Below are 20,474 nucleotides of genomic sequence, written 5' to 3' on the forward strand. Positions count from 1 at the left end.
GACGCAACCTGCTCCCTCCCAAAACTGTGGGGCTAGCGGTTGGTTGGGGCAGGGGGGAATGCAAGTACTTCTGCCATCAACTACTAGAAAACAAGATTTCTACTCAGAGTAGATATTTATAGGTGCTTTCCAGGAGTGCTGTGGCCAGGAACCACAGACACAGCCTGTGAAGTTTTGGGAAGACTGAAGCGAATTTAGTTGCATTCAGACTTTGAGGACTATTGACTGGAAAATAGGGATGTCGGGATTAGTTATTCATAACAGCAAGTTTAAACCAAAAAAGTAAGAAATTCTAGACTTGCCATTAAATACTCACAACAGAAGTCAGATCTAAGTGCTACACTCAACCAGGCCAGCGAATAAAATCAGTGCTAAATGATTTGTTACCCAATCAAGAGAGATAAGTAAGAATGCCATGGACTTACTAACAAGCCAAAATATGAGACTGCTTATGCGGAAACCTTGCTGTTCTCTCGGATCAAAGTGCCCAAAAGAAATCTTGTAAATTCACCAATTCCTCCCACTCATGGGCTACCAAGACCCGGCCAGTACCTGCCTTTCTAGATCATGGAAGGTTTTAGACCAGATGCCATCAACCAACCAGTGTAGCTTCACCAGGTTCATCTTCAGAGCAACAATACATCTTTACAACCCATCGCATCTGGCTCTCCAGGAGTTCCTACTGATGAGAAGGTTGTAAGAGGTATCCTTAATATATATATATTTTATATATCCTTAATATATATATATATATCACACCCCCCAGAGTGCACCCACCACAACAGAGCTCACAGATGACTTCTCCTGGAGAAGCGCAGTCATTAACAGCTAGAGGAGGGGTCTCCATGAGAGGGCTTTACTCTCGAGAAGACACATCCTTCCCGATAATGTGTTCCAGTTTCCTTTTTCCTATTAACATCTGGGGTATATTTATAGGTAGCCAATTTAGCTCAGTGATTCCACACATGGTGCTGCAGCATCGCCTTTTTCAAGCCCCAGCACTCGCTGTGCGCACCCGAAAAGTGAGGAGAAACCCTTCTTCTGGAAAGCCGTGAGAAACGATCCCCAGCACTTTATAAAAGTTGAACAAGGAGTCGCTAACACGTGAAGAAACAACAGGAAAAAGGAATATAACTTTGAAATAAAGTGGTGCAACAGCTCTGGAAAAAAACAAGTAAAAATTATCCAGTTTGTATAAGATATTCCGAAACCCGGTGTCAGTCCATCATGTTTTGTATTAAACCCAGATGTATATCATCTTCTCATCAAAGAGAAGTGGCTGTAGTTGTTACAGTCGGCCAGCTGGTTTTAAGCTCCCCTTTTCCCCGTAGTGTAATATATCCCGTGCTCGTTGGAGCTTACGTCCCATGGAATATCTTTGCAATTTGTAACCAGCGCACAATACGGCTCAGCTGTAATTTCATAAATCACCCCGGAGCCTCCGTTTAATAATAAATCTTCTGATAGCTCTGGATTGCAAGGGACCAAGCAAAGGTCTGAAAAGGGGATTTTTTTTTTTATTTTTTTTTTGCCTTTCGAAGGGAAAGAGAGATGCAAAGACATTTGCAAAATCCACAAGGGGTCAGTGTCTTGGCAGAAATCCTCCTTCCGCGCTGAGGAGCATAAGCATGGTCTCAGCTCCAGGATGTTTTTAATACTCAGAGACAAGGGTAGGATTTGTGGGGGCAGGGGGGTGATTTTGATGTTTCTCCCTCCCTCCCTCTCTTTTTAATGAAAAAAGTAACTCAAGCAGCAATTCTGCTTTGCTGCACTATTTTTCTGCTTGCAGCACAAGTGACGTCTTCGGAGTGGGAGCATCCAGCCAGAGCCCTGAAGGGGGACGCCGACCTTGGATCCATGTTGCTCAATGGGGATGGATGTTGGAGCCAGGCAGGGAGCGGGGTCAGCACCATCAGCCTTCCCAGAGGAACTTTCCAGTGCTCAGAAACCTCCTCCATGGTGGTAGAGCAACGCCACAAAGGGACAGCGGGATCACAGCCCCTCGGGTTCACCCAGCCCCTCAACACCAGTGCAACTCCATGGTGAGCTGGGGGTCCACCTCTGGTGCTTCCCGGTTTGGTGGTGTCACCCCCACTGTGCCTGAGGACACCAGCCCAGCCTGGGCGCAAGTTGGGATGGTGCAGCATGAGGCTGCACAGCGAAGCAGCAGCGGATCAGTAACAAGCCAAGTCTACCCAAACTGCAGCCCAAGCCCACATCTGGCCACGGGGCCGGTGGTGCAGTGAACTTGTGTACCCACGATGTCTTGCAGCGTCATACAGAGCTTTAGATATCAGCCTCTAATCCCCCCCTCCTTGATCCACCCGACAGGTACGTTACCAACAGCAGGCCTAGAAAAGGAAGGAGCAGAACCTTTCCCAGCTCGTCTCAAACCAACAGTGCCAGAGGTGTTTTTAAAACACGGGAACATCTTGTTCAACATCGCTCCAGCAGTTTTCATTCACAACCATGTAAGAAGTAGGCTGAGCTTTGAAAGTTCATCTGCTACATTTCCCGATACCATTTTCCTGCCCACATGGAGGATTGCAGGATTGTTTTGCAGATGTTTTCTGTTGACTCAAGGACCGCTGCTCCAAGAGGTGATGTTCAGAGGCTTTATAAGCCTTAAATTTGTTTCCCTTTCTCTGGCGCATTGTACTGAATCAGCTCAAACACACAGACAGGGTTTTTTTTAATGGGGGGAGCATAGGTTGGTGAGAGAGGGAGGATTGCCCAAGCCTTACTCAAGGAGCAGCTCCAACCTCCCACCTCCCCCTGCACACACCATCGCTTGTCTTGAAGGAAAGATGTTTCACAACATCGCATTAAAGAACTACCTCACGGCTTTTTTTTTTTTTTCTTTTTTACCTTTAATAAACCAAAGTTTATGAATGTTAAGCTGATGTCAAAAAACCTTCTCCACATTTCATTTCAGCTTGCCTAGTTTCAGAGTAAAAAGGTACAACCATCTTGGCCAACTCCAAATTCATTGCACAGCCCCCTTTTATCTGGCTTGACACCAGCTCACACGTGCATTTTCATGAGATATTGACTAATGCAAGAACTCAAGGGCATGGCTATCAAGTTGTTTTGTTTTGGTTTTTTTTTTTCTTTTTTTAAAAAAAGAAAAGCAATATTGAGGTCAGTTCCCAGCAGAACACCACACACTTGAAGTCACCGCAGTTGTTGAGAAGCTTCCTGCCCAAGTTAACCTATTAAACTGCAGTATGTGTGTATTTATACCAACAGCAGCATAAGTCCTGCTTATTTAAGGAGTGCCTACTGAACCGGCGCAGGTCTGACCCAGCTGGGCTATGTTTCAGGGATTGATGAAACTGGGAAGCAGAAAGGAAGAATAAGGTCTCCCATCATTTTCCTATGGATGGAGAGCTGCACTCCTGCAGAGTTCTCCCTACAGGAGCTGCTGGAGGTTTGTGTGCAGAAAACCAGCAGCACCTTGGTACTTTGTGCCTGTAGAAGTGCTGTGGGTGAGCGCAGGGAGAGGGAACCCATGCGAGGACGCGACACCTCAGTCCCCAAACCCCAGGTGCAGACGAAGATGCTCTCCGGCCCCAAAAGAGCAGAGCAGAGCTCCGGCAGTGGCTTGCACCAAGCAAAGGACCGGGGCGCAAGCAGCAGGCCACAGCATAAAGTTATAAACTGTTATTTCCAAAGCAAAGTTAGCAAGCACTGGCTGCCCATAACAGAAGTAAATACAGTCATTACATTAAACACGGAGCCCACTGGAAGTGGAACCTCCATTTTGCTATCTCGGTTACGTGCAAGACAGGAGAAACTAGAAGCAGCAACTATGCCCAGAACCCACAGATCTTTCCCCAGAGACAAAAGGGGAAGAAACAGCAAAAAGCAGAGAACACAAACAACAATCAGTTGAACTACAAGAAAGAGCCCAGGACTTCTTAAAAAAAAAAATTTGTGCTTCACAGCTGGGCAAAAAAAAATTTTGATCAGAAAATACTGATCTGATGGAACAGAAACAATTTGCAAGACTGCAGCCTTCTAGACCAAGCTGGAAGTGAAAACCACAAAACAGTGCATTCTTCGAACTATTCAGGTTCTGACCTAGTTTCTTCATGATTTTTAAAGCAGGAAGAACAGACAAGAAATCCAGTGCTACAAGACAAAGGAGTTCTTGGTTCACGAGAGCATTCTGGGTATCCCTTCTCTGCAGAAGTAGTGTGGACGCGTCTTTGAGCGTTCATCCTCCACTTCATACACAAAGCCTTCCAGACGATCTGAGTGCGGTGGTGCCAACAGCTTGCTGACCTGGCTCATTAGCTCATCACCATGCACACAGCAGAGCCTAGTCACAGGTGACACAGCAAGCTCCACCCCAGCCAGACATTCTGCTCCCAACACCACCGGATCCCAGAAGATGCAAGTGGATTTGTCTGCTGCTGTAACCCACGCCTTCATCTTACATCAGTTCATAGACTTTGTCTCTAACTTAAAGAGAAGGAGAGCCTTACCAATGAACTAAGACAACATCTCAGGCAGCTGAACCCCTTTCTACTTCCCCTTGCCAAGTATCATAACCCACGGAGGCAGACTCCAGATGTCAAAGTTGTGTTTTTCCAAGGAAACTGCTCCTTGGCTCGTCCAAGAGGCTCCAAGCGGGCACCCAAGCAGTCTGTCACTGGGACTACATGGACCCACGAGGAAGCAGCAGAGTTTTCGGAAGTACTTTAGATCAGCAACGTCAAAGGTTCCTTCCAGCCACTTTCCGGAGCAGACCGTAGGTCCTGCAGGGGATTACTCTGCAGACACACAACTAACTGGAGGAGAAGGAGGATTAGCCCTTATGAAATACCAGAAGCAGTGACCAGAGGGGAATCTCGTGCAGTTCTGCAAGCAGCAGGAAGACAACTCAGCGGGGACTTTCCTGGTGAGAGATATTGGGAGCAAAGCAGAACAGCTTTACTGACCATCTATACCCAACTGTTCCTTGAAAAGCTGCAAGTGAAGCAGCTAAAAACCAGATGAGCCCAGGGAAAGAAGCATCAGGGACATTTTAGAAAGAAAGGCATTGAACCCCCAAGATCAGATCACTGAAGGCATTCCCACACGCTTAGCTTGTTTCAGTAGAACTGAGGAAAAACATCTGTAGGAGGAAGAAAGCTTTTTAAAGGTCTCCCATGCCAAGGGTTCAACTCCCAGAGAGTGTCACTGTGCAGGAAGCCTCCTCTGCTTCACAGCACAGTCAGGACTGGGGGAGCCCCATGAGCAACTGGGGGTCCCTGGGATACATAGGTCAGCTTGAAGAGAAGCATCAGGACATGGGTCACCAAAGGATTTCTAAACCGTCATATGCTTCAGTTTCCAGCTTTATCTATTTATGATACATCAAAGATTTAAATTGGGAGAAAGTGAACTGAGCTCAAGACTAAAAGATCACAGCAGTCCAAAACAGGGACCGTTCAAATGAAACTCTTCAAAACACATCACCTTTAGAGACTACTTTCCATTGATATGACTGTTCACCCTCTGCCACCTTGCCATAAGATTTTGGACCAAAACCCTGCTTGAAAGAGGATGAACCCCAACCATTCATGCACAGACCATGGTGTCCAGAGGGATGGAGAAAGTAGAAGCTCTCAAGGCACCATGACTTCTGTTTTCGCAGGCAGACAAACAGATTAAGATCCAGAAGATACCAAACATGGCCCACACATGGTCTGAAGACGAGAGAAAGAAAGATTCTGCAGAATTCAGATTCTCAGCAGAAAAACTAAGGAGATTCGGCCAAAACCTTTAATGCGTTAACTTTTTTCTTGGTCCTTCAAGGCCAAAGAAGAGCTCTCCGTAGGAAAGAATACCCACTCCCTGTGAAAACTGTACATATGTGAGCCCAAACATTACAGAAAGACCTCTGCAGGTGAGCAGAGAGAAGGGCCACCGCAAGGTCCCAGCTGCAGCAGTGCCAAACACATCACAGAGAGAACTTCTATAGATCCAGCACCAAACCATTGTATCCAGAAATTCACATGCTTGGGATTTTTAAGAAGTAACAATGGGTTAATTATTGACTCGCCAAAGCTATTTTTAAACAGCTGCTGTGACAGAGAACTGCAGAAGCTGCTACAGCATCAGCTCCCCTGGACTGATGGTCCCACTCAATCCCCACCGTGCAATCTGGGCCATCAGCTGACTTACAAAGTCCTCAGAAGAAAGAGAAAAACATGTTGAATTCCCCAGCATTTGAATCACGTAAGCGTTTGCCAAGAATGGGCCTCCCTCGTTACAGTTTCATAATTCTTCAATGCTTTCAGACTAACTCAGACACCGTTTGGGCAATAATTAACCATTCCCAGTGCTCAGCGCTTGCTCAGTTGAGCTCTGCGTGCTCAAGCTTGGCATACAAGACCTTCAAAATTAACAGCATTATGAAGCTTATTTCTGTTAATTATGCTGTTTTGGAAGGAGAAGAGGAAGGAAAGCAGTTTCCAGAGACTAGTGAGGGTTTTCTTCTCACCCTTCCCCCCCCAGCATCCTTCGGGAGAAGGCACTTCACACTCATTGTGTATCTTCCCCAGAAATGGGTTGTGGTTTCAATTTTGCGTCCCAAAAGCGAACACAGCAGCGTGTCAGATATCCCTGCTGCCACAGGAGGAGGCACAGCGCATGCTCCACACAAAGCCCTTCAGATGGTGGTGTTTAACTGCAGCCAGGGTTTCAGCTAGCTCCCCAGAGCCATTCCTCCCGCCTGCCACGTCCCAGATGCCATCCCACTGCACGGCACCACGACCTGACTCACACCAGTGCTGAGATAGAGAGCATCGTCCAGCTTAAAACATACAACCCAAGTTGGAAGGTGACAGAAGGCATGGGTGTTGGATGAAAGACAACCAGGGACAAGGCACAGAATCTTCTCCTTCCGAAACACACAGCCAGGACACAATGGATGCTTTGGGGACTCCTCCCTTTCTCTCCCATCCATGTTTTCCCTCATTGCACATGCTCTTCCCTGTGATGCCAGGCTGGAGGAACAGAGCCAGGCTGTGACCTCCTGCCGCCACAACTGAGTGACACAGCCCCTGCTGTCCTCCAACACTGCGGTCACACAGGCAGGACACTGAAAGTGTTTTGCGGCCATTTCGTTTAGTTCCCAGCCCACAGCAGGTCCCTGGTGCAGAGGCATCGGGGACTGAGCAAGTGCCAACAACTCCTGCACCCCAATCACATATTACATAGCAGTGGCAACGGGCAACCCCATTCTGGCCATACAGACAGGCAGGCAACGGGTCAGAGATGGTCTCAATTTATTCTTTGAAAAAAACCCCAACCAAATCAATAAAGACATTTCTGGGGGTATTTTATATGGTCAGAATAATCCCATTTCCTCTTTCCCCTGTGTCACAGGTTGATGTCCACCCTCTACAGGAACTGTGGAGGACCCAGACAGTCCCATCGCATTTGCCACAGGGCCAGCGGCTTGTCGCCCAGCTCAGACTGGCAGGTGGAGGGTGCCGAGGTTGCCTGCACCCACGGGGCCATCACAACCAGGGAGCTGTGGAGGGAAGGAGCTGGGAAGCACCAACATGCCGACGAGGAACCTCTGAGCAAACACTTGGCAGCACTTGTAAAGCAACAGGGAAACCATTAGCTCCAAGGAGCCTTTGTTGGGACCACGGGCCGGGAGCGGGAGACGCCACCGGTCCATGGGCCCTGGCAGCAGACAGTCTGGCAGCCCCAAGACCAGTGGCCACTGCCAGTGCTAACCCCCTCCCGGAGATGCAATCATGCTCAACACAATCCCGTAAACAGCATCCAGATGTGATTTGGGAGGCTAAAAAAAAAAAAAGAAAAAATAGTTCTTGATCTTCTGACAATAGCGCACAGAAGGATTTGGAAAACTGACAAAAAGCTTTGAAGTTTTACGTAATGTGCTAGGACTTCACAGCGACAGCTCCATCCTCTCTCTCCCGCCCAGCGAAGGGGCTGAGCACCCTTCCCACCCCCAGAGGTGCTGCTGGGTAAAGAAATACAAGCCTAAAATTCGCATTTCCTTGCGTTCAGGAATGGGGGAGCTTGGTGCTGCTCTGCTGTTTATCTCCGTCTCGCTGGTCTAGAAGCCACGCTGATGTTACCCGAGGAAGGCGGCACTTAAGACATTTCCTCTGTTTCCTGGTCCAGGCTGAAAATACTGTGGGAAAAGCTATTCCCAGCAAATACTGGTAGCTTGAAGCCTGTCCCAACAGCAGACAGAAAGCAAGAGGCAGGAAAAACAGCGGAGCAGCACTTCTCAAAACTAGAGCGCAGTTGACGGTGTTTATTTTTTTTAATGGAGCTTCCTAAGGAAATGTGGGAGTGAGCCACCCTGTCTGCCCCTCCTCACAGTTTTCGGACCATTTATTTGATTTTAGCAGAACTTGGGTGAGGATGAGCAATCCCCAGAGCCCTTTCGCAGGGCCTGGCATGCCATCTCACACGCCCCTCGCTGTCCTTGTGCGGGAAAAGGCTGTAGCAGAAACAAAGCACTTTATTGAGCAAGGAGCCTCCACAAACGGGATGGATTTTACACCCCCCTCATGCACACACCGGGTTTCATCTCGCTTCCCAGAGGTTTGTTTTATCTTTATCCCCCAAATGTCGCATCCCCCCGAGCTGGGGCTGGAGGGCAGCTGCGAGAGTCACATTTCCCCAAGAAATTCCGGGAAAGGCACTCCTGCTTTTAACGAGGAGAAGATTTTTTTTTTTTCTGCCGACTTCCATAGCCAAGCTAATAAAAATGGAAAGCAATAAGAAATTCCAGCAGAAGGGAGGCGTGGGGGAGGAGGAAAGGGAAGACACTGCTCATTTGAGCCTATCCTAACTAGGAGAAGATAATTAGCCACATATATCCCAGAAAGAACAGTATATGCAATTATTGGGAATGCACACTTTAAGAGCATTTGCCAAAAATGCCTGCTTTTATTAAAAAGGAATGGTTTCACAAAGGCCCAACTGTAAGAAAGGTTGTAATTTGCCCAAATAAAACTTAATTTGATCCATGAAATAGCTGTGGTTTATTGTGTAATATATGTGCTATGTATTTTAATTTAATAGAATCCAATATAATTGTAAGCCAGTCGAGTTTCAGAGCAATTTTGGGTTGTTCCCACAGTGCGTATAGTACAGATGCTACTTTGTGCATCACACCAGGACATACATAAATCAGGAATATAGAGAGGAATATCCACAAAGCAGCAAGCAATGCTTCATCACGCTCCGAACGGAAAATAAGACCTTTGAGGAAAGCAAAAGAAATTATTTACAGGAAATAACTCTGGATGCTCCGCAGTTAACCACTGCGCCTTCGACTCCCGGACCCTGCCTCGGGATGCCGGCGCTTGGGCAGCGGCTGCAGGGACCAGTCCTGGGGTGCCACCCAGCACCAGGTGACCCTGCAGGCCCCGTTGCAATGCCACGTCACCCCCAGCACGCCTCCCTTCCCGGGGGCTCGCCAGATTCAGCAAGCCAGTCCACCTCAAGCGAGGGGAAAGGGAGGCGAATCTTGATTTTTGCTTTCTAGGAAAGCTGCTGGCCACCTGTCAGAGCAGACCCATGCTCACCCACAAGGCAGCTCCTGCTCCCGAACAGCTTGGACAAGGGACACAATGGAGTGAAGGCACCAGGATCTCTTTCACCCCCCAGCGCAGCTCCGCAGCCACCCCGCACACAGTTTCTCAGAAAACTGAGTTTATAAACCAGCCAGGGCAACCCCCAAGTTCACAGCACCAGCTTTGCGGAGTCCGCAGCCCCATCCCCACAGCTGGCTCCCTCTGCAGGGCCATTGACCTGAATGAGACAGTTGGTTGTTGGTCCTCCATTTCTCAGAAAGAAAAACCCCACTCTGGCTCCTGTGGCTCATTTCACACCCTTCGGAAGCACCAGGAGAGCGGCGGCTCCCCGCACGCGGCTGCTTCATCCTCTGACCCAGGACCACACGGTGTCTTGGGCAGCTGCTAAAGCTCTTCCTCCACTTGAATCCCACCCACTGGCTTGAAGACAGACGCAGCCACAACACTGGGGCAGGCAGAAACTCCAAGCCTACAGGACCCGTTGAAGTTTTGGGTAGCACAGGTACACGTACGAGCACTTCAGCAACTCTGCTGCCCTGTTAAAAGTGATAATTCGCATCCCAAACAGAAGAGCTGGAGATGTTCCATTATTTACAAAGACCATGAAGTCAAGCAGCATCACGCCCCGAGGCACACCTCCAGCTCCTTCCTCTGCACAAAGAGTGATTTATTTTTTCCCCCCCTTTTCCTTGCCAGCATGCACGTGGGGGGGCAATATTCAGCTTTTAATTGTGCATTGAACAAGTCCCACGCACTTTTACTGCTGAGATAAAATCCTGAGAAGGATTACGGTCTAGAGACCAACAGACTCTGCAGAACTGTGTCAAAATCTGTGCCACCGGGGGATCTCAGCCACTGTTAGACAAGAGAGGAACGTGGCTCCCTTTTAGCATTAATTTATTTTCCATTCTGGATAGTAAAAGGTATTTCTCAGTCATAATAGCAACGAGTGTCAAGGACAGGGACGATGAACGTGTTCTCATAGGAAGAGTGGCTGCCTCCGGGACCTACCAGCAGCAACTGGTTGCTTCGTAGCCTATTGCACAGACAGTTTTAAAGCACAGCATTTCTCAAATTAAGAGGATCTTGCCAAATAAACACACTCCACACATCAAAGCCTGTAAGGACTCAGGTCCAGTAGTAGGAGAGTTACAAATTCAGGACTTCCACTTGAGTAGACTTTGGGTGTATTTAGCACAGGGAAGCCAGAAACAGACACCGCAGCCTTCAACCTCCTGGTTGTACCCATAACACCATGAGGAACCAGCTCATGGTGTCGATGCTCATCTGTCAATGCTTTAGCACTAACAGATAAGGGTGTCCAGCAAGTCTCGCTGCCTAAGTAACACCTTAGAACATCACTGTGTCCCACCACCTCCGCAGATGATGCATAAAGCGCCCAGAATGAGTCAGACCATTCATCTCAGGCTCTTCTGCAGGATCAAGATCTTACTCCTCGTTGACAGGGAAATTTGAGGGCTGTGGTCTGCAGAAGCTCCACCTGAGGAGTCACTGCCTTGGAGGGGTGAGACTCACCCACTTAAGGGCACCAAACCCATGCAACGCCCCCGTCCCACAACGAAACCACGACCTCTCTGCACAAATAACTGATGAGCTGGAGCAAACTCCAAGGTCAGTGCGTTACTGAAGCCCTTTTGCACCAGTAGAAAGGCCTTTTTGCTCAGGTATTTGCTGTCCTCACGCCTCCACTGACCACCCAGGGCTAGGGGGCTGCTACAGGGATCCTGCCACACTACTGAGCAGTGGCACACCCGGCTCCTGCAGCTCAGGGTTTGGCCCCCTGTAGCAGCACAGGGAGTGTCCCAGCACTACTACAGGTAAAAATAAAAAAAACCCCACACTTCCCTGCTGTACGGCCCAACACGTGCCCCGAAAACAGCACTCAGTTATAACATGCAAACATGGATGATCCAATAACCTTCCCAGGACAAAGCTACACCAGCTCCAGCTCAAAAGCAGTCACACAAAGCCCTGCTGTACCCCAGTAACAGGGCGCCCGGAGCAGCATCAGCTCAGTCCAAACACAACCCAGGTAGAATCACCCCAGCACCCTCCTGCCGAGGGACTGCTTTCATTTCTGCCCTTAAAATGATGTAACCCCATACACACCTTAAAGGAACACAAATAAAGAAAGCACCACTTACCTCAAAATGCCAGAAGACCACAACCATTCCAGAAAGGAGGAGCCACATTTGGAGAATCCCAGAGGGTTGTGGCCATCCTGTTTTTATAGGGGCTGAGGCAGATGAGCAAACACCGGCAGCTGTGGGCACATGAGAGACCCATTGGGTCGTTAGCAGAACGATGCCCAGCTGCTCCTGCAAACCCCGGCAGGGAAAGGACCCCTCTTTCCCCGATGGAAAGCACCCTCCACCCACAGCCACCCCCAAGGCTGCTCCAAGAGCCAACTTAGCGTCACCGAACAGCCCCCAGGTTCAAACCTCGTGCGGGGGGTTGGACAGGGAAGGCTTCAGCTGAGCTTTACCAGGGTCCAGCGTGGAGTTCCATAGCTTGGAAGTCCTAAAGCTTCTCGAAATGGTCCGAGGTTTGAATGATTGAAGTATTAAAGGGGAGAAATGGGTCAGAGAAGAATACTTGATGACTTATTTCATTGCCTCACCATAAAACCCTTTTTTATTCCCTTTAAAGCCCTGCTGTCAACTGAAATAAAACTCCAGACTTATTCCAGGGGAAGCTTGTGAGTAATGAAAAAAAAAAAAAAAAGGAAAAATAGGGAAAATTAAGCACAATCAGTGGATTGCACAAGGGAAATCCCAAAGTTAACGTTCAGTTTTCAGCCCACAAAAATCCTTTCGCTGATGCAAACCTGGAACGGAGCCGAAAGGTGCCCGACCAGCCCGGATGCACTGCAAATGCAAAGAGTTAAATTGGGGAAAATCAACGGCACGTGAACAATGGCTTCTGTGGGCAACAGGACGGGGTCTCTTGTGGATGGTGTAAAAGCAAACAACAATCTCCACCCTTGGAGCTATTTTGTCCAAAATATGGAAGAAGCCGCTAGAAAGTGGAAAAACGACAGCACTGCAGCATCTCTGCATGCAGGCGAGGAGGAGGAGGACGGGGAGGAAGGCAGCAGCCAGCTCAGGATGTGAATGCAAAACCTTGTGGGTGATGGTGGGAAATGCCAAGAAAGAGAAGAGAAAAGGGAAGAAAAGGAAGCAGGGAGAAGCAACTCGTCTTTTGGCTGCTTCGTCCCAGTGAAAATGAGAACAGTATTAACAAAAATGTCTTTAAAAAAAAACCCCAAAACATAAATATGGCCTCTTGACCGACTGCGTGAAAGTGATGCAGTGAGTGAGGTAGGTGGTATGGCAGGACACACCAGACCTAAGCCGAAGGGGATAAAAAACCCTGCAAAGCTCTTGAAAGCTGGCTTTAAACGACAGCGACATGTTTTGACACTGTTCTCTGATAACAACGGCTGTAACAAAAACAAAAATTAATTATGTCAAGTATTAATAGTGATGCTGCATGAACTCAGCCAATGTGGTCCCAATTAAGCATCAAGTATGGTTATAATTTGAAAAATGACTGTGGAAATGTCAATCCGACGCTCCCTGCTCGTGCCTCTCCCCGACGTCCACCCCAGGTCTGTGCGCTTCCCTGGAGGGACGTGGGCCTCACCTTCCCCATCCTCGCTCCTGGCTGCTGTAGAAACACCAAGTCCAGTTGTCAAAACGGACAGGACCCTGGCGGGCTTTTTAATGGGAACTTCATGTCTTGTTTTACCCTCTCTCCCCAGTTTTGAGCCATTGAGGAGGTCTCACTGCATGTTTTTCTCCGCAAATACGAAGGCTACAAAAGCATCCTCTGTAACATTGAAAGCTGACGCGCTTCTGCAGTCACCGGACTCCAGAGACTGGGGATTTTTGAAAACCAAATGTACAGGGATTTGTAACACAACCCTAAGACCTGGCAAGGCTAGTCACTGGCCATAAATCACTTCACTGACCAAGCGAAGCCAGCCGACGTCCAACCTGCCCGTGCAAGCGCATGGGTGCTACAGCGCTGACAGCAACGAAGCTCGTGTGGAAGTCAGCAAAGTGCCTGACTTCATCCAGGATTTCCAGAGAGAGTAAATCAGCTGAGACAAGTTCATTGACCAGGACTTCTGGCTGCAACTGCTCCTCAGAGCAAATACATTTTTCCCAAACAATTCTGTGTCAGTTTATTGCCTGGAGGACAGACTGGGAGAGCTACAGGGCAAATGGCACACGACTCACCCAGCTCGCCTCCGCCTTGAAGTTACCGGAGAGGTTCCCGCAATTCAGGCCACGGTGTCTCCAACTGAGGATCCACCCAACCGTGAGTCGTCCAAAACCCCCATTTGTTTCACAACTACCAAACCCATCTGGGAGGTACCGGACTCAGAGGTACAATCCCCGCGCAAGGCTGATAATGCAAACTGGTCCTACTGGGCAGCTTTTAGGGCTGTGGTGGCACTTCCCACCAGCACTAATACGCATCACTTTGCACTGGTACCCACCAGTCTGCAGAAATGTGAACGTGCACGCTCATCTTCATGATGCCCGCATCGTGTTTTGTGTTATCAGAGAGATCACAGAGCCCCGAGCAAGAACAGCTACAGGATTTTCCTCACTCCTTCTCCACGCGCTCCCCAGCTCTCAAATTGTCCTCATTTACCCCCCTCTTGGAGACAACTGCAGCCTTCCCGCAACTCATATGCTGTTTTTCTAAGGGCCCTGCCTGAGATGGGAGACAGTGGCTGCCCCTCTGGAAACCCCCCCTGACTGCACACTGCCTGAGCAGACACTGCTGCAGACTTCACTCGGGGTCGGGGGGGGTGGGGGGGGGAATAAAAGACAATTAAACCCCCCCCCTACAATGCGAATACTTTATTATCAATGAGTGACTGGTATTAGCTTTTTGTCTGGGTATTAATAATATTTCAAAAAACCATACATCAAAATTAGGGCTTTCTCCTATTTTTGCTGTATAATTTTTCTTTTTTAAAAAAATCTGTATTGAAAGAATTATATAAGCCAAAGTGCATTTTCTGGTTTTTGTCCATATACACATTGCACCATACATAAATAATTACATTGTAAAAATGACTCCATAATTACAAGTATAATATATATTTTCATATAATATATAAAACTTTATATTAAATCTAGGTAGATGATATTTGGGAATAGTCTGTGTCTTTTTTTTTTCTTTTTCCTTTTGTCAGAGGCTGACCGTTATCGATTGTTACTGAGTAAAATCTCCAGCCAACAAGGACACGACGTGATAAACTGTCTCGAGTAACATGGCCCCCAGCCTTTGGCAAAGCTAATCCGCACGCTGTTCGGGTCGTAGGGCCCGTCCGCATAATCCAGATCAGCCATGTGCTGCAAGAGGCAGGACTTCTCGTAGTCAAACACCTTGATGGAATAGCCCGGCATCACCTTGCGCACGATCAAAGTCCTACAGTTGGGGATGTCCAGTGTCGGGGAGTTTACGAAGATGGGATGCTCGCTGCGGTTGTAAGCCCACACACCGTCCGGTTCTTTGCTAAGTAAAATCCCGTAGCCGATTTTACTTCGAGTCCTTCTCACAGTCTCGCTCCTGTTTTCCAGGTTTAGCTGACCGAGGCAGAAGCCGTTTCCTTGAGGTAGGTCATAAAATATACTGACAGACTGTTCGTACACTGTGTAGAGGCGGCCGACGCGCGTCCGGTGCTCCCAATAGGCCACGTTGCACCAATGGCTCCTCTTCACGGCATCAGGCGACGTACTGGCATCTGCAGGGGAAAGCAGAGGAAAAGTCAGGATTTGCTGTGACCTCCTGGGAAAAGACAGGTACGGAGGGCAAGCAAATGGCTCTCTCCACCCATCAGCTCTGCTCATGTGGGAAACTCAACTTGTGCTCAACCCAAAACTTGTGCTCAACCCAAAACTTGTGCTCAACCCAAAACTTCTGCTCAATACAAAGCCCACACTGTTACGTCAAATGCCACCACGACAGAAGGCTCGAGCAAAGGCTAGTGACCCAACAGGCCACCCACCAGCTCCCATGGAGCTCAACGCCTCTGTCTCCCTCTAATTTAATGTTCAATCCTGTGTCCAGCAGCCAGGACCCTGTATACTCAAAATATGAGCATTTCCACCACCAAGAGCCGGCATGGATAATATGACACTGCAAGTCAGCCACCCCTGCGCTTGGCGGGTCCCCCCATTTTCAAAGGCCAACTTGTGTCGAGCTGAAGCACAGGAGACATCCATGAAGTGCTTGGATGACTGACCTGACAGTTATCTCTGCTATGTAATATTCTTTGACAGCGATGCCGATGTTCCCACGGGGAAACATGAAATCTGAGGAGGCATTTCATGCCAAGCGGGAGTAGTTGCTATGAACTATACATGTCCTCCTAACAAAGCCATTGGAACTCTCTCCAGAACAATGAGAAACATCTCTTCTTTCTAGGAATTACATTCAAGGAAGACAGGACGGACGCAGACTATACCAGAAATCTGTTTAATTTATCATGCCTCCAAAAGGAAGATGGGGACTCTCAGACCTACAAGAGCCCCGAAGAGGGCGAATTAACCTCCTGCTGAACATCATTCCTGCTCCTACCACACCAGAAAACCACACTGGGATTTCAAGCAAGGAGCTCTGCTTCGAGCCAGCCCTGTTCCATACCTGGCATTAAGCTCCCTGACAATATATCACGCGCCCGCGGCCTGCTGACCCCTCTGCCTTCATGCCATCATGTCCGATTAACTCGCACGCGGGGTGATGCCATTATTTTGCCTCAGAGACCCTATTGACGCACCGGATTTCAAGCGCAGCCCTACAGCCCCGTTTCTTTTCAGGCTCAAATTACCCCGGAGGGGAACGGTCTCTCCTCCCCATTAACGATCTTTGAATTAAGCAGCTTTGTTAGAGTTTAACTTGAGTTGCAACTATAAAAATTTAAGGGGAGGGAGAGGAGGGAAGGGGGGCAACTGGGCAAGCCGGGAGGCAGCGGGATGCCCTTTGCCGTGGGCAATGCTCATCATCTCGCACTGACCCCTTCGCCCGTCGCAGGTCTAAACCGCCCTGAAAATGCCAGATTGGCCCCTTTCTCCCCCATCATCTCCTTACATAATTTTTAAGACCCAGCACAACTGACAACAGCCCCTTTTCAGCTTGATGCAGATTTCGTACAGAAATGGGAAGAAATCCCCACAGAAATCAGACACTTCAACCCCACTTTGAAAAGAAACACCGTTTCCCTGCGAGCCGACAGCTTTGTGCCCCCTACTACTGGCCGTGATGTCCCAGGCCTCCTGAAGGCATGGGAAAAGCCCTGCTGAACACAACTGGGCGAGACGTGTCCCTCAAGTTCAGAGTTAGTGGCTCTGCACGCAGGGAAACGGGTGAAGACCCTTGGTCAGAGCAACGGCAGCATCCTGGAGCTGGACGAGGCAACCTGGTTTTTTTCCCCCCAAGGACCAGGTCCTGACCCCCAGCCACAGCTCTTGAGTCCCAGTGTCATCGATGGGTCTTTGTGTATCCATGCTTCTGAACCATCCTCCACGGAAACCACTCAGTCACTCTGTAATAAGCTCATCCTGATGCTGCACTCTGCTAATGACAAGAATCAGCAAAACCAAAGGGTTTTCCCCATTCTTACTCTTTGGCTAATAGCTGTATTTCCTTTGCCAGCTCAAATGACCACCTCCTGCGTCCAGATCACCAGGAGTCAAACGAACAACCTAACTTGCTCCAAAAGGGTAATGACTTCATCAGCAAGTGCATGATGTATATGTTGTGCCCGAGCACATCATGGCAACTGAAGTATCTCGTGATGCCTTGCAAAGCACCAGCCACGCGAACGTGAAGTTTTAGGGGAGGAAGAAAAGATTCAAATGTAATTCCGGGTTAGAAACCCTGCCAGCTGCCTAGTGCCAAAATGATGCACTGAGATCCCCACCAAGAACAGAAACTTTGATGAAATGGGTGATAAAAAGTTTCAGAACCTCTTTGCAGTATTTCAGCAGTTGCAAAAATGATGTTAACCAAGTTTATGACATTAACACAAATCTGACCCAAATAGTCAGAATAATTGAACGTTAGAGCAAGACCACCCTTAGCTACATCTCTACAAACTCCTGAAATCAAGAGCTTGCGCATGGATGAAAATCTTTTGACCTTCTCTGATAACAATCCCTTGGTCTACCGCCACGCAGAAGGTCAGTGCATTTGGCTCTTTAAAATGCACTCTGGCAAACAGTTTCATATTTTAAGAGGTGAAACAAGATGTAGTTCATAAATGACACAACAGCAGAAAGATGACGTACTGAGCAACTGAGCTTCATCCGCAGGTGCATCTGCCACAGCGTCCAGTTTCCACAGTCATCCTTCCCCTGGGACATCGTACAGTTGAGATGCCCCCAGTACAGTTGAGATGCCCCCAGTGCCTTCCCAAAACTCTTCTCAAATGTTCAAATTTTGCTGTGGTCCCACCCGAGCGATGCTGTGGGGGGCTACAGACAAGCCCGGAGCTTTTCATCTGCAGGGCACGGAGGCTGGTAGCAATTACTGAGCTCTGCGTCTGTTTAACCTCCCAACCTCTACAAAGCCCTGCCTGCCCATTAGGTAAGTTGCTTTTGTTATTATGTTTTTTAGAAACTGCCACTCAGCCCCTGAAATTTCCCTTCCAGACTAAGAATGGGATAACTTCAAAACTCTGAAGCTTCCCCATCAGTTGAATTAATGAGGGGAACAGTCAGCAATAAACGTTTAAATAGGTGGTTCCCGTGGTTTATTGCAAATTAACATACCTAGTGGGGGAAAGCAAAGCAGGAGGAAACCAGTGTCTATTCTACAAGAATGTCCCGCTGTAGGCGTCACCATCCCTGGTGCCATCTCCGCTTTCCAGGAACCAGCAAGTATTTTGGTAAAGACACCGATCTATGCACATACTGAAAACAGGGGAAGGTTTTTTCCACACCGGCTGCTTTGAAGCATCTAAACCAGCCTTATTAAAATAATTTCCATGCAATTTATGGCATGAGCTTCAGTCCATCCATCCAAGCAGGCTTCTGGGGGGCGGGGGGGGAGGCAAAACTCCCCTGGCAATGTGCTTCCCATCTCTTGACACCCTGTCACAGCTCCTGCCCAGCAGTGACAGCTCTGTCACCTCGGAGCACTCCCGGAGATGTCCTGTGCTCCTTCAAACGGGTGAGGACGTGACTTCTAGGTAACTGCACATCAAGCACCTAAAAGTTTCCTTTCCGTCCCACTCTTCCATCACCTGCTTTCGCCAGGGGGGTGAAGAAAGGCTTTAAAAGCCACACACCAGCTGCCAAACCAACCTGCCCGTGGCCCGCAGGCAAATAAACCACCCCGAAAGGAGAGGGTTAAAAGGCTCATCGGAAAAGCCTCCGCCTCGGGAAAGCTTTTGGCAGGGTCTCCCTTCCCCCCCAGCCCCGGCCATCGCCCCCCTGGCCGGCTGCCCCCCTCCCCATGCCGCCGTGGGTTCCTTTGCCTTCTTTTATCTCCCAGCGCGCTCAACCAAATCCTGAGAAGATGAACTCATCTCGCAGCCCTGACATAAAGCAAGCACTTTAGCAAGCCCCGAAATACAAGGGGGCCTGGGCTGTGTCTCATCCCCTGCCAAGTATTAGTTTCGCCTCCAGCTATTAGCCACTACCACTCAGCAGACAGCAGGGGCGGCCGGCAGAAAAGCATGTCCTCTGCCTTTTAAATAAATATTCCATTTTTTCCTCCTCTTTTTCCACGCTGCCCTTTATGCACAGACAAGAAAATCCACTTTTTTTTTTTCTTTTTTTTTTTCTTTTTTTTTTTTCAATTTTTCCCCCCCTTTCCGCTGGAACAGAGGCAGGCTTGTTAGCTTTCTTTTTGAAGAAAGAAAAATATTTTAGTCCTGCAGTGCCTCCCTCGATGGTATACGCCGCGTTTTTAACAACTATCATTGTAGGCAGCTACAACTTCTAAGAGCTACATTTAGGCTGGCGTCAGGGCTATCTCTTCCATCAAAGCCACCTTTATCGATCAGATGGACGGGGCTGAAACTCTGGCTCTTGTTTACTCCTTCCTCCCAGTCGCCGCTTCCTCCGCCATCCATCCTCTGCAGCGATGCCTCGCAGCAGACACATCCAAAAGGAAATTTCAAACGACTTAAGATAAAAAAGCAAGATAGGAAGCAAGACGGGAGAATCAAAACCAGAACTTAACGGGAAGAGAGTCTTGCGTGGCTCAGGCAGAAGGAATCTGAGTACGGGAATAAATAAATGCAGAGAGCAAATACTGTAAATCCTCGCGGCGTTCGCAGCACTGCTGCTTTCGCTCCCTGCAGAGCGTGGAGGTAAAGAAAATAACTTGAGGTTTTAGATTATTTGTGATTTGACAGTGCTTTATGCCAGTAAAGTTCAAAGCAGCGCATTAAAAGAGAAAAGAAAGATGCTTTCTTTTTTTCCAAAACAAAATGCTGCACAGTCCCACTGCTTGATGTTGCACTTAAAAGCAGGATGGAAAACATGGGCAGATCACAAAACACCCAATTAAAATATCTCTGATTCATGCTTCGGCTCTTCCAAAGCCACCAAACCTCTTCTCAGCAGGTCAAACGGCCCCCCCAATGTACGGCTGCAAGTAAGATCTTGTCGTGTAAGGAAAGGGGGGTGAGAAGGGAAGTTTGCCGCAGCGCTTTGAGGAATAATCCCATTTTTGCACGGACTCCTGATGAAAACAGTCACAAGTCACGCCGCCTTGTTTTCCCAAGCTGCGCTCCCCGTGAGGAAGGGGTGATGGCAGCCCCCCCTGCCCCACCTCACCCCACCCCACGCTCATGGGCGTGCGGAACACATTTAAGAAGCGCCCGCGGGGAAGGCCACG

At 48.7% G+C, this 20,474-nt stretch overlaps 1 protein-coding gene and 1 long non-coding RNA gene across 2 annotated transcripts in view; both read right to left on the reverse strand.

Annotated features, from left to right (window-relative positions):
* LOC141748484 (uncharacterized) overlaps positions 1-12,829 on the reverse strand; it is a 40,295-nt gene extending 27,466 nt beyond the window's left edge. Inside the window, exon 1 of the long non-coding RNA XR_012589006.1 lies at positions 11,747-12,829. This is a non-coding gene — a long non-coding RNA (uncharacterized LOC141748484). The remainder of the gene's footprint in view (positions 1-11,746) is intronic.
* A 1,611-nt stretch (positions 12,830-14,440) lies between these two features.
* The window catches only part of SMAD6 (SMAD family member 6), a 46,484-nt gene continuing 40,450 nt past the window's right edge, over positions 14,441-20,474 (reverse strand). Inside the window, exon 4 of the mRNA XM_074601234.1 lies at positions 14,441-15,369. Coding sequence (XP_074457335.1) covers positions 14,828-15,369 — 542 coding nt within the window. The 3' untranslated portion in view covers positions 14,441-14,827. The remainder of the gene's footprint in view (positions 15,370-20,474) is intronic.

The sequence above is a fragment of the Larus michahellis genome, chromosome 9 (genome assembly GCF_964199755.1).
Source record: "Larus michahellis chromosome 9, bLarMic1.1, whole genome shotgun sequence".
NCBI classification, from domain to species: Eukaryota; Metazoa; Chordata; class Aves; order Charadriiformes; family Laridae; genus Larus; species Larus michahellis.